The sequence below is a fragment of the Oreochromis niloticus genome, linkage group LG3 (assembly GCF_001858045.2).
Source record: "Oreochromis niloticus isolate F11D_XX linkage group LG3, O_niloticus_UMD_NMBU, whole genome shotgun sequence".
In the NCBI taxonomy this organism is placed as follows: Eukaryota; Metazoa; Chordata; class Actinopteri; order Cichliformes; family Cichlidae; genus Oreochromis; species Oreochromis niloticus.
In genome coordinates, this window is record NC_031967.2 from 41,920,416 (window position 1) to 41,935,487 (window position 15,072).

The 15,072-nt window shown below is 44.5% G+C and overlaps 1 protein-coding gene across 1 annotated transcript; it reads left to right on the forward strand.

The window, feature by feature from the left end:
* Window positions 1-5,023: 5,023 nt before the first annotated feature.
* LOC112843171 (uncharacterized) lies at window positions 5,024-8,836 on the forward strand. The gene is made up of 2 exons (XM_025901196.1): window positions 5,024-5,802; window positions 6,005-8,836. Exons 1-2 carry the CDS (start codon window positions 5,113-5,115, stop codon window positions 8,063-8,065), a joined length of 2,751 nt encoding a protein of 916 aa, XP_025756981.1. The 5' UTR covers window positions 5,024-5,112; the 3' UTR covers window positions 8,066-8,836.
* Window positions 8,837-15,072: the final 6,236 nt, after the last annotated feature.

Here is a 15,072-nt window from a genome sequence, read left to right on the forward strand (position 1 = left end):
AAGGAGAAGGCAGGGCGTGGTTCCGTGCTGCGGTGCTGGCAGGGCTGCCTAAGCAAGTGAGAACTGATTTAGAGAAGAATCCAGACTTTGCTGTCGCAGATTCCACACAGTGGGAGAGGCACGTGACACACAGATTGACGCTCGAGCAGGATGAGGTGAACAAACAGAAGAGGGAGTTGGAGGAAGCGCAGGCGTTGCTGTTAAAACTGCAGCTGGCAGAGGCAAAGACCAAAGTGGGCGAGAAAAAGAAAGAGGTCAAGGATGCCACGAAGAAAATGATGGTGGCAAGGCCCCAGCCTGATCCCGTGCCCGAATGGCCAGATCTGGACCCGAATGTCTACCCTGATGACCGCTGGCCCGTCAATGCACCAAGGCAGCGACAACCTACGGGGAATTGGGGAGCTGTTAGACCGTTCAGAGGGCGTGGTGGATCCACCGGGAGAGGACAAAGGGCTCGTGGTACGGGGAATCCCAGCAACACGTCATGGAATGCCTGTCTGAGATGCGGAGCAGAAGGACATTGGGTGCGTGACTGCCCGGAACCGCCCCTAAACTATCGAGGGCGAGGCTACCAAACCCAGGCACGCGGAGCTCCCAGAGGAAGAGGTGCATACAGAGGGGGGCACCAAGCACCAAACCCAGGGGCAGTGCCAGTCGCTCAGTATCCAGTGGCTGACTGGAACTGGGAGGATGAGCAATACTGACGGGGCCCTGAAAAACCCGACGGCGTGGGGATGGCAGATCCCATGCTGTCAATGACCGTGGAAGGAACACAACTGACCTTCCTGGTGGACACTGGAGCAACTTACTCAACACTGAGAACCACACCAAACAGTGCAACACTCTCCAACCACACTGTGACAGTAGTGGGTTTTTCCGGGGTTCCGATGACTCTGCCATTAACTGATCCAGCCCTGACAAAGCTGGGAAAACAAACTTTGAAGCACCAATATGTGGTGTCCCCACAAGTGCCTGTAAATCTCATGGGCAGGGATCTGCTCGTGAAACTGGGAGCCACCATCATGTGTTCTGCAGATGGACTTACTGTCAGTCTTCCAGGAGGAAAAGAGTTCCCGTGCCTGGGGACAATTTCAAAGAACCAATATCTGGTCCGAGACTCTGAACAAGCTACAGCCGATATATACTGGGGAAGGCTAGTTGAAGACGGCATTCTCAGACAATATCAGCTGTGGAAACCCTGGATAATGAGCCTGGCCGTCTACACCCCGCCGCGCGATCCATACCACGTCACTCTTTTTTATGATAGGGACGACGACGACACGTACCGAGAAAGCTTTCAATCTGACCTTGAAGGTCAAATTTGGAACGTGCGTAGCCATGTTAGGGTTCAATGTTGAGAGAGGAATCCATAAATAACCACAGATCCAGGCGTGTGCAATTTAGACGGCATTTTAATAAACACATGTGTGAGTTCAACAACCCAATCAGTGTTGAACTGTCTTTCTCATATTCAGACAACTGTTTTATGGGGTTAAGAATTGTACAGCCCCCTTTTCTGTTACTAGGCAGATTTACGTCACACCAAAACCACAATGACTTTTAACATAGAACATCATCTTCGTGTCTACGGCTGATGCTTCCTGTCAGCCCGCCTTCGCTGTCGCTTATCTCCCTGGAACATCAGGTGCACTTCCTGTAGAAAATGTCACTCATACAGGCACAACTTTGCAGTCTAAAACTCATTTAGTAGGTAAGAGTTTATATCTGTGTGTGTGTGCACGTGCAGGGGCGCGTGCATGCTGTGTACTGCGTACGTGTCATGACCTCTCACTATTGGTGTCTGTATGTATATGTCTCGCCCTTAAATGCTCTCACATCTCACCCGTTACACTTCTGACCTTCACGTGACCAGAGGCTCCCCTTTACATATAATAACCTAACTGGAACTATATATGTAATCTACTGAATAAACACCCTACTCTTTCAGCTTACGCTCACTCTGCTTTCGGTTTCACTTCTACAAAAGCTGCAACTTCAAAGACATAACTTCCTGTCTCATTTTGGCACAAAATGTATTTTCCTGTCTCTGCCCTCTACACAGAGATCATAAAAGCATTAATAACATTTAAATTATAGATTCAACTCAACCATTTAAAATGGTTCTTCTTTGGACCTGTAATAAAGGCTAATATAATACCAATATGTTTGAACATCTGAATGCATCTAGGAAAGCAACATCACTATTAACACTGAAATGTTAATGATGATTATAAAAATAGCAGCAACTAATAGCAGGACAATATTTCTATTCCTGACAGCCACAATATCTATGTTGGCCCGGAAGGAGTAGCAGCGGCTGTGAAATTGACGGACGAACAACTGCCTTGGTACGAGATGGGATCAGATTCAGCTCCTCATGTCACATTGGCGGTCCACATAGGTCATCAGGCTAGAGAAATGGGACCGATGGTCAGGCGGGCGCTGGACAACGCTTGGTGGCAAAGCACTCAGATTCCAAATGTATGGTATGCGCCAAAGTGCAAAACGTACCGAATCACCTGTCTGTCTAATGATGCAGTGGTTCTGGAACATCAGGAAATCTCAAGAACACATGGCAGGGAAAGAACTGACCATCCTGATGCAGTCGCTGCGCTTTCACAACTGCCTGACACTCTGTGGTCGACGGGGCCCACTGACGTCGGCCTCGCTACCTGTTCACCTGTCTTGTTTCAGCTGAAGTCTGAGGCGCCAATTAATAGACCACAGTACAGACACAAACCAGAAGCTGAGGAAGGAATTGCAGAAACCATTGAAGGCCTACTGAAAGTAGGTGTGCTTGAGCCTTCACAGTCATTTTGGAACACACCTATTTTGCCAGTGGAGAAGCACGGGACAGGGAAATACAGGATGGCACATGACCTGAGGGCCATTAATGCCATACTGCGCACTGACACTGTGCCGGTGCCAAACCCATACACGGCTTTAACAGCCATATCATGGGACCAAAAGTGTCTCCCATTACATGAGTCACTGAGGGACATTTTTTCATTCACATACAGAGGCCAGAAATACAGATACACACGCCTGCCACAAGGCTTTGCACTGTCCCCAGGCATCTTCAACCATGTGCTGAAGGATGCATTGTCACCATGCCACCTGCCTGAAGGCTGTACACTAATACAGTATGTTGATGATCTTCTCATTGCAGCCAAGTCAGCATCAGCCTGCACGGCAGCCTCGCTCGTGGTACTGAACCGATTGGCAGAATGTGGATTCAAAGTAAGTAAAGAAAAACTGCAGTTGGTCCGACCAGAAGTAACGTTTCTGGGCCGCGTAATCGCACACAGGTCAGTGGGCCTGATGAACACACACAGAGACCAGATTCTGACACACCCTAAACCAAGAACTGTCAAGGAGCTCCTTTCTTTTCTTGGTTTGACAGGTTACAGCAGACAGTTCATTCCTAACTATGCAGGCAAAACGGCCCCTTTAAGGGACCTGATAAAAAAGGTGGGCGTTCGAAACCTTAAGGCTGAATTGCCCTGGACGCCAGCAACAGAAACAGCGTTCATTTCACTGAAACAAGATCTGTCAAGGGCCACAGACCTTGCCACGCCCAACTATGACGAACCATTTTACCTAGATGTTTCTGAAACAAGTGGGGTTGTAAATGGGGTGTTGTTTCAGAAAAAAGGAGGAGGTAGAGATGTGCTTATGTATGTTAGCATAAGATTAAACCCAACAGAGGCCAGGCATCCCACATGCACACAACACGCAGCTGGGGTAGCAAAAATCATCCAGAAAACAGCACATGTAGTGAGAGAACATCAACTTAAAGTGCTCACCACACATAGTGTAGTAGCATACGTGAACTCACAAGCCTTCACCATGACACCACTGACACAACAGAGGTTGAGCAAAGTCCTAGACGCTCCAAACTTGACATTCACACATGAAGGGATCAACATGGCAGACCTAATGGGGTCAGGGGAACCACACGACTGTGCCAAAAAAGCTGAAGCTGAAGAGAAAGTTAGAGAAGACCTGAAAGCGGAGCCCATCCCCGGAGCTGAGGACTGGTTCACAGATGGCTGCTGTCACCGTGATGAAGAAGGACTGAAGGCAGGCTACGCTGTGGTTTGCAGAAGAGGACAACATTATGAGGTAAAAGAAGCTGGAAGAATCGAGGGTCAACAGTCAGCACAGAGAGCTGAAGTAATAGCTCTGACTCGAGCCCTCAGACTGGCCAAGGACATGAAGGTGAACATTTACACTGATTCAGCTTATGCGTTTGGAGCAGCTCACCTGGAACTGGCTCAATGGAAGAGAGCAGGTTTCAGAACAGCAACTAATGCCCCAATATGCCATAAGAAGGAAATGGAGGAACTGGAAGAAGCTCTGAATGACCCAGACGAGGTAAGTATCATAAAATGCAAAGGACACTCTCAGGAAAACACAATGGTGGCCAAAGGGAACCAGAAAGCAGATGAAGCCGCAAAAGAAGCTGCAGGCTACAAAGGACGAAGGCAAATGGTGGAGGTCACTGCGGAGGAGGAACCAAGCATCGATGTGTTAGAGGAAGCCAGACAGGCTCAGGAAGAAGCCACCCAAGAGGAAAAGGAGGTGTGGGAGAACCGAGGAGCCCGGAAAGAAAGAGGTCTGTGGCGAGGACCCCACGGGCGACCGGTTCTGACAGCTAAGCTGGCTGAAAAGAAAGTAAGTGAGGCGCACGGACTTGGCCACGTAGGAGTGACACAGATGGAGAGAAACTTGTGTCACTGGTGGCACCCGGATCTGAGAAACATGATAAAGGAGAGAGCCCGAACCTGTCTAATTTGCGGGGCACACAATCCAAAGCCAGCGGTAAAGCCAGAAACAGGTAAGTTCCTCATGCCAGAGAGACCCGGAGAAGAAATCGTGATTGACTTCACCGACATGATCGATCCGGGACCGGGAGGAGTCAGGTATTTGTTGGTGTGTGTGGACGCTCTGACCGGATGGCCAGAGGCGTGGGCGACTAAAAGAGAGGACGCGAAAAGCGTCATCAAATGTCTGATCAACCACTACATACCTAGGCATGGGTTCCCCAAGAGAATTAGGTCAGATAATGGAACCCATTTCAGGAATCAAGATCTGGCAGAGGTGGAGAAAATGTTGGGAGTCCAGCATAAGTTTGGGACAGTGTATCATCCGCAGTCCCAGGGGAAAGTAGAAAGAATGAACCTAAATTTGAAGAATAAGTTAGCTAAAATCTGCGCGCAGACAGGGTTAAACTGGGTTGCAGCCCTGCCAATTGCTTTGATGACCATAAGATGCTCTGTTAACCAATCCACAGGTTTCACGCCCTACGAGCTGCTGACAGGACGGCAGTTTCCGGCGCCCTGGACAGTGGTCCCGGTAGAGCAGCCCAGAAAAAGTAACAGGTCTCATGCTGAATATTTTAATGAGTTGAAAGCTCTTGTGTCCAGTTTCACAAAACAGGTTACCTCTGGAAGACCCACAGTAGGAGGGGAGGTCCCAGACGCAAAAGCAGTGTGGCTGAAAGTCATTAAGCGGAAGTGGAAAGAGCCTCGCTGGACAGGTCCGTACGAGGTAACCGCCCGGACGACCACAGCGGTCCGACTGAAAGGGAAAGGCGACACCTGGTTCCACTGGACGCAGTGTGCTGCAGCAGACGAGAGCTTGGTACAGGACAACCCCACTATACCTGACACAGGTGCCAACGAGCAGAGGCAGAATAAATCCTCTCACCTGTGCAACGGGCCGAACAGTAGTCTACCTGGGAGGCCGAAGCAAGAAGAACAGCCAAGGAGGAGATCCCCGCGCCAACACAAAGGAGTGGTAACAAATTAAGGGGAGAAAAGAATAAAATTTTATGTTAGAAGTAGAAATTTAAGACAACACAATGCACACATTCGACTTACAGACACGTAGTAGGAAGCGTGAAGAGAGGAAATTGGTAAAAATGCTTCTCACAACCACATGGTTGCTATATAAGATAGTATTAGTTTTGGTCATATGTATTTTTGTGTATTTTTGGCAGGTAGCCCAGCGCAACCCACCTGAGCACGGAGGCCAGCCCAGCCCAACACTGACTGAAAAACCGAATACCGAAATGTGGCCGCTGAAAAGACCCAAGCGTGAGGTGTCAGGTAAAAGGGATGGTTGTCTCAGCGCATATAATGGCATGGAACTGGACTACGTTAAAGGGTCCACAAGCTCATACACGTTTGATCTATGTGAAGTGATTAATTGTAAAGGAGCAAACAGCAGCTGGAGGGGATATGATGTGTGGGTTTGCAGCCACCCTGACGTTTGCACACGGGGAGGGAACCCTCACTCCAGCCGGGGAATCCACCCTGTACTGGCGTCATACACAGCAGCACAGTGGTGCGCCCCTGGCTGGGGGAACATGGTAAGTTGGACCGGAGTAGGGTGGCAGCCACATGTGCCTGAGGGATTGAAGGGAATAGCAATTCAGAGGGATTTCTCTGCTGCCCAAAACCCTATCACACTCTCTCTGGGCCCCTGGAACACCCTGCCCAGGTCAGATAGCCCAGGAAACGTGTTCTACCTGGTAATTGGGGTAGACGTGTCAGGTACAGATCCAATAGGAGTAATTAGAATAAACTTAGTGAATCCCATGACTAACAATGTCACAAATTTTGTCACGAACATTACAGGAAAAGGAGGGGACGGGTCGCCAACCGCTACACCAGAGGAACATGAACCAAAAGGTAGACGAGTGTTGACGGTCGATTACACTAGGCTGAAGCCGCAGGATTTAATCGAGCGTGCCACCGTTTTCAGTGACAGTAACCTCTGGCTGGACTGGGTGGCCCAAAATGCTAAAGAACAACAAGTATCTAACTGTGTTGCTTGTGCTTCAGCTAGGCCGCAGTTGTTTACAGAGCCCGCTCCACTGTACCCAGAGGACAAGTGGGGGTACGACTGCATGCTGCGACTTACTAGAGGAGCGGTGAGTGCTGGTAACTGTTCAATCTTGTCTAGCCTCTTCCCGCCAATTGACAAGCAGACACAGGTAGGACCATTCGCAAGTAAAAAAGATAACTATACGTGCTTTAAGTTCTCTACAGATAAAATGAGATATAAGCTGGGAGAGATTGACCCCAGCTGGTGCTCTGTGACACTCACAGGGAGGACCACTAATATAAGAAATGACTCGAGCACGATAATTGGCACCTGGGCAAGAAGTGGGTTGTATTACTACTGTGGGGAGAAAACTATTTTGGTTCGTGTACCTCTGGGAAGTGTTGGAACATGCGCTATGGTGAGATTGGGAGCTCCACTGATGCTAATAGGAAACAAAGCAAAAGCCGTACCACAAAGAAATACACGCACATTGGCAGCTAGACGTAAGAGACACATATTGAGAAAGAGAGGGATTCAGGGGACACATGCATACGACCCCCGAATGGATTCACCCACCTGGATTGACTCCATAGGAGTGCCCAGGGGGGTTCCAAGCGAATATAAATTAGTGGATCCGATAGCTGCTGGTTTTGAAAACTTGCCAATAATCTCTGCTCTTTTTCCAGTGACCCCGAACAAGAATGTGGACAGAATAAACTATGTTCATTATAATGTGCTGAGACTTTCAAACCTAACCAGGGACGCCGTGGAGGGATTGGTGGAGCAATTGGGCCCGACCTCATTGATGGGGGTCCAAAATCGCATGGCTTTGGACATGTTGTTGGCGGAGAGGGGAGGGGTCTGTGCCATGTTCGGCGATCAGTGCTGCACCTTCATCCCCAACAACACCGCCCCAGACGGCTCAGTAACTCGAGCCCTGGAAGGCCTGAAAACTCTGTCCAAAACCATGCATGAAGATTCTGGGATTGAGAATCCCTTAGAGGGCTGGATGACATCCGTGTTCGGGCAGTGGAAGGGGTTTGTGATTTCTGCAATGCTTTCTATCGCTGCTTTTCTAGGAATTTTGGTCACCTGTGGGTGCTGTCTCATTCCTTGTGCCAGAGGATTGTTGGAAAAGGTAATCACGAGGGCAGTGGATCCAGGGGGAGTGACCCCGGTGTCCATGATGCCATTGATGGACATGGAATCAGTTGAGGAAGCCGAGGAGTGACACAGCACACGGTATGGTGACCTCTTGTGGTCAAGAGGTCAAAAGGAGGAATTGTGGAATTAAAGAAATTGTTTTACTGCTACAATATATCTCATAGCATTAGCATCGCATTAAGAGTATCACATATAGCTTTAAGACGGCAGGGAGACATTTAACACACTGACACCATATTAACCTTTAGCACAGGTGCAGTGATAACCATTTTTATATTGTTATATCCTTATATACATATTGCAGTTTTGTGCTTATAAAGAGCTGAAGCTCCCCCAGATAATTAAAGGTCACGAGCTTCGTTCGGCGATAGGTCTGGACGATCCATTGGAGGAGATGCCGGGAGCTTAAGAAAGATCGCACACATGCTTACAAAACACATATATATCACATAACCTAGAAACAGACCTGAATAGAGGCCTGAATGTATTCAGCAAACATGTTCCATTTGAGTCTGCCTAGTAACAGATGATGAGAAGGAGAGAACCAGCCCATGGGGACCCAGAGGCCTGAGACCATCGCCTTATTTGGAAGAAGATACCAGAAAGAGGAACTTTTGTTTCTGCATTATTTCTAAAATTGATCAATGTTCTTAAGATGCAAATTATGTGCTTGTAAACGCATGAGGGGGCGTCATAATACCCTGACATTATAAAAGCAAATCGAAATGTATCTTTGGTGAAGATCCTTGCTGATGTGTGCAGTAACTATCTTCCCGCGCGTGTGCTTAAATAAAATCATTGTTCTGACCCAACCCTTCTGGACTGTTCTGGTTTTGTATCTCCCCTCAATTCTGAACTCGTAACAATGAGAACCGTTTGAAATGAATCTATACATGTATGTTCCTTTTACTTAAATTGCTTTGGAAAACACTATCTAACGTCATTAAAGTGCTGGTTAAGGTTAGGGCAAAGATTATGGCTAGAGTTTGGGATAAGGTTAGGCTTAGGGCTGGAATACATGGCTGGAACGTGTACTACCACGGGCGGGTCATTCCACTGGATTTCATCCATAACCCAGCCTGTAGCATAATTCCGTGGAAGGTCACCTTTCGTGTTACTCAGGAATGTCTCGGGACTTGACAAATTGTCAGTATATTACGCTTCAGGAGTAAGAAAGGGCTGGTCCAGAAGAGTGCAGGAACAGCAAAGATACTGCACAGGACCCTGAAGCTATATGTATATATATGAGACAGATGTTTTGGCTATCACTGTTTTTCTCCATATTTTATGGAATTTATGGAAAAAAACGTCAGGCAGAGCTAGGCTGAATTAAAATATCTCAAACTCAAAATTGAATGTCATTACGATAAAATTTTAGCTTATTTTCAACTTTAATTATTGTTTAGTTATAGTTAAGTTGAAAATTTGAGATACCGAACTCCAAATTTTGAGTTAAGTGGAAATTTTGACTTATAGATATCAGAAAAAAGACAATTATTTAATTCATAAGTCGCAGTTCACACTAAAAGCATGCATCAAGTAAGTAAGTAAAAAGTAAAATTTTATTTATATAGCACATTTCTAGATAAAAAGATCACAAAGTGCTTCACAAAGTATAAAACAAAAACAGACAAAAGTTAACAAAATGCAATTCTAAAAAGATGTGCTTTTAGTTGTTTTTTAAAAGTGACCACTGAGTCCGCAGATCTTAAGTTCTGAGGAAGAGAGTTCCACAGTCTGGCGGCCACAGTGGCAAAAGCTCTATCTCCCTTGGTTTTGAGCCTTGTATGCTGAATAACAAGTAGGCCCTGATCACATGACCTCAGGGACCTCCTAGGGACATAGGGCTGTAAAAGTTCAATGATGTAGGCTGGTGCTTGTCCTTGAAGAGCTGTAAATGTCAGAACCAGTATCTTAAAATGGACTCTGAATTCAACGGGGAGCCAGTGCAGCTGAATAAGCAACGGTGTTACATGAGAGTACTTAGATGTTTTTGTCAGAAGCCTTGCTGCAGCATTTTGGACAATCTGCAGACGCTCCAGGGAGTTTTTGTTTAGACATGTAAACAGTGAATTACAGTAGTCCAATCATGATGAAATGAATGCATGAATAACAATCTCCAGTTCAACAGTCTTGAATACTCTTGAAGACATTCAAAATTGTTCCGTTTCTTGTCCTCTTCTGTCTGTAGGCGTTTGCTCAAACGTTTTTGTAAATGTAGAGTAGAAGCAGTAGCAGTATTAGGAATGACAGCTGTGGCAGTATTACTAACTAGTAGCGTTGGTAATAATGTAAGGTAGTAGTAAACTTAGATAAGTGTATTATGCTGCAGTAGTACTCGATTACTTTGCACAGGTGTGCAATATCCTATTGAGCCTGCAGGGGGAGACACAAACAGCTGTTTGAAACTGTCTGTTATTATTATACAGAGGTTTGCATATGTTTATTACTTGATGTTTCAACACAAACATAAATAAGTGTCACTGGTTTTTCTCCCTTTGGATTTGGGGTTTCTGCTAGAATAGGTTTACATGCTTTAATCCATAACAGATTTTATAACACATTTATCTTTTCTCATGCTTCACATTTTTTGAGCCTAAATTGCTGTGTTTTAACTTCTTGTCTTTAAAAAATGCCAAAGTTGTTACTGTATCATAAACCCAGTGCTTGAGTTGACGTGTGCCAATATCAGTTGGCAAAAATACTTCAGAGAAAAGGGGAGAAAAGGAACACAAACAAAAAAGCCAGTCTGTTTTAGGTTTCACTATAATTCTGGCTTTGGTGCATGACTGTAATGTACCAGTACCTGTCTTTACATATCTGTTTGCCCATTAGCAAAAACAACCTAGCCAAAGTATATGAAACACAGAAGATTTGGTTCAAAAGGTGGACAAATTACACTTTAAACTTTGAAGAAATATTTTCCAGATCAAATCTGTGAGATAGGGTACCGAGTTTGGTAACGTCTACCAGGACTGTCACAGTTTGCGGGGACAGACTGTGTTTGGGTGTGTGAGGACCCAAAACGCAGACTCCGATGCAGGACAAGGATTAACAGAGAACGAGCCTTTATTTTGGCTGATGAAATCCCACAGGAACAAAAGCACAGGGAAACAGACAGAAGTAAACCAAATCTAAACTGGACGAAGCTAGAAACAATAACTCAGGGAACAAAACCTGAAAACCGGGAATGTGGCAGACGAAACACAGGGCATGACTAACAGGCATGATACACAGATGATCCCACGAAGAACAGAGGTAACCACACACTAAACATACACATGAGGTAATACGGAAATGGCATACAGGAGGGAGACACGGCTGAACCTAATCAACATGACGAAACAGGGAGAGCACAAAACTGAACACACTGACATCAGACACAGACCTTCAAAGTACAGACTGGACTCAGAGACACGGTACAGAGAGAGAACAGAGGGAGGACAGATCCAAAACCCTAAGAACTAAAAAGTCTAAACCCAAATACATAATCAGAATAAACTACAACACAAGATCATAATAATAATAACCACAAAATGCTGGGTCAAATGACCCAGGACCATGACAAGGACTGTCTGTCAGTAGGATAATATCAAAACCATCAAGCTCAATCTGTAATTTTATATGTCTTTCTGATTATTTTGTGGCCTTTATTTATGAATTTCACAAAACAAAAGAGGATAAATACTGAAAAAGGACCCAGGATGTAAACAGATGTGTCACACAGACTGTGTGGAGTGAGCAGGAGGACCCAAGTGCTGACATGCAGGAAAGAAATTTAATCTTAAACAAAAGTAAACCTTTTATTTAAGGCTGGTTAACAGTACAAAACAAAAGGGCAAAGGTGAAACTAAACAATAACCCAAACTTGGAGAATTAAAGCTAAACATAAAAAATCTGGAACATGAAGACTTGGCATGAGTACATGAAGATCTCGAAAACATTGCATGAGCATGGCAAAATAGCAGACAATCGGACAAGGAATGAATGAAAATTTAGAGGCTAAATACACACAGGACATGATCAGGGGAAGCGGAAACACATGGGGAAACAGCTGATATGAATGAACATAATGAGGCCACGGGGGGAGGAAAAACTAAACACGCTGAACATGGAAACACCAGACTCTTCAAAATAAAACAGGAAACATAATGGGATGCAGACATGACAACACATGACAGACTACGACACGTGTTCTTAACATGACGAATCAATGAGGAACACACACACTATAACTACACACAGAGGGAAAAAGGGACTGGAGATGAGACATGGACATAACTAAGCACAAACAGAACATAATGGCGGGAAACACACGTGACAGATGGAACAGGTCACAAGGGGGAAACATGTAACCAAGAGGAGGAGATGGGAGACAAAGACATTACTAAAACACCTGAAGGGCAAGGGAGACTTAAACACAGGGGTGTCATGGCGGGGTACACTGGCGTGTTAGTTTAATGGACCCAAGAGAAGACACATAAGGACATGGGACTTGACTTGAGTGTTGAACAGAAAATGAGCCTTTATTATGGCTGATTATAAGAAGCAAAACAAGGCAACATGGTCAGTGGCAAACACTAAACTAAATCCTAAACTGGGAACACTGGGACAGGCTAAGATGCGGACATGACCCGAACTTAGCACCAGAAAACACATGAAGGGCAAGGAAGACTAAAACACAAGGGGTGAAGACATGAAAAGACCTAATAAACATAGACCTAAAGGCTGAACAACTTAGGAGCTTAAAAAAACTAGATGAGCTTAACATAAACAAAATGTAAGGACTCTCAAGTCCCAACGAATAATTGCAATAACAAGAACTTGACATTTCTTCAAGACTAATATCAGAAATACACAATACATAATGAACTCAAAGTGCTGGGTCAGAGACCCAGCCCATGACAGGGGGTGAAGATGCAAGGGGAATCTAACAAACAATGAACCATAACTGGGCAATCTAGGAGCTTAAGATAACTAAATGAACTTAAACATAAACCATCAAAATATATGAAAACTCAAAATGCTGGGTCAAACAACCCAGGGTCGTGACAAGATGCAGAAAAAGCACAAACCTGTGTGAGATAGAGTCTGCCTTACGAAATAAGGGGACTGTTGTTGTGATTCTGTGCGATTCAATAGAATAGAATTTTATTGAATTGAAAATGTAGTTCTTGTCTGTGTCGGTTCTCAGTCATCCAGGTCATGGTAATGTTGGGTAGCAAATTTTGAAGCCAATATGATAACCTTATCATGCCAACGATGTGGAGGTCCAGCTTTTCAGATACATTTAAAGTCAAATCACCCAAAAAAAAAGATCCTCTGGAAAAGAGTACCCAGATAGCAAGACGACATTGAATCTATGTTGATTTTTCATCCGAACCGTCGTATATGGTCGGGGTTGAAATGCCAATGTTGTAACAACATTGAAATACTGTGGTAAACCGACGGTCTTACTATAGAGACGTTGTAACGATGTTGATTCACCGTTGTTTTTTTGTCATTGATATTTGATCTATTTGTAGTCGACCAGGTGACAACAACAACGTCGAGAAAACGTCTATTTATAGTTGACGATCATTCGGCTCCGGTCACCATCAAAAACCATCGATTTGTAGTTGAGCATTAAATTGCACTGCAACTGATCGGGTATAAAGTACCAGAGAAAGTAGATTTATTGTTCATTTGTTATCAATGACTTGGTCTAGTTCGCCAGCTTTAAAAAAATCATGTCTACGTGCAATTTATGTATAGTTGACCGGGAAATTAAAGCAGCGATCACTTGGACTATTCCGCAGCACCCCTCTCACATTGGTACATCCCCCCAGGTATTCATTGTCTTCTACAGTAGAGCGGGACATTTGATTTACTCTCAGCGAAATTGACCGGAGGAGGCATCAGGTCATGCACTGCACTGGCCTGCACCACGATTAGTATAAGGTAAGAATGAATGATTTTTTTTTTTCCTACTCGTTATTTCCATGTTTGCATTTGAATAACAGTAAAAAAAAACTCGTTAATGTTGTACATTAACGAGTTTTTTACTGTTATTTACGAGCCCGAAATTGTGTCTACTTCTTACAATCCGGCAACAAATAAACTGCACTGCGAACAAAGTATATCAACAAAGAAAACATTTTCGTTTCATAATTTCTTCGTTATATTCCCTTACAAAGCTAGCTTTAACGCTTCGAGTTTTCCTTTGTTCTTGCCGTGGCCTCGGCGCTTGACCCAGACTTTCGCTCTGTAGTTGCTTAGTACTACAAAAAATTCTAAATCTGTGATATATGATTGATAAACGTAAAGTTAACTGTATAAACGTGTTCAATGACTTTGTTACTTTTGATGATTGGAGAGCACTCGTTTCAATTCGCACACGAAAACTTTAGACTCAGTTTGAATGCCCACGTGACTGTACGTTGCACGCTGACCTAACTTTACGTTGCACGCGTACATGACTTTCCGTTTGTGCCTTGAATAATGAATAAGGCTACGTCCACACGTACCAGCGTATTTTTGAAACCGCTGATTTTTCTATGCGTTTGCACCTTTTGTCCACACGTAATTTATGTCTGGCCGTACATTGTGTTTGTATTTCCAGGCACATTTCACGAAGCAGAACGCAGTCGTCAGAGATATCCACGTGAACGCTGTGATACGTCTGACCTTCAGTCCGAAAAAGAAACCCAGACCAGTCTTAAAAGAAAGCACAAGTAAAACCCTTTTATTCACAAACATATCTTTGATTAAGAATTTATGATCTTGTCTTTTATACATATCTGTGGTGCTTGCATACTGCAATATCACCACATAATATAGTCCAAAAAGTGGAAGTTTGTAAACTTTTTAAAAATGCAAAGTCGTGTACACTTGTGCACTTCAAAAATTCATTGTATACTGTACCTTCTTGCACGTCTCTGTTTCCTGTGTGTGTTGTTAGAAATCAAACTAACTTTAGGAAACAATATGCCAAAAGCATATTTACAATTACTTAAGACCGTTTTTAATTTCTTTTCTTTAGACCAAATCCCCTGTACACATATACGGACTCAGAGGATGAGCAACCTACAAAAA

Bases quoted from the DNA above. Each gene is read 5' to 3' on its own strand.
- LOC112843171 (XM_025901196.1), top strand. From the start codon at position 5,113: ATGTTGGGAGTCCAGCATAAGTTTGGGACAGTGTATCATCCGCAGTCC. The intron at 5,803-6,004 runs GTAACAAATTAA...TATTTTTGGCAG, and splicing joins CGCGCCAACACAAAGGAGTG to GTAGCCCAGCGCAACCCACC.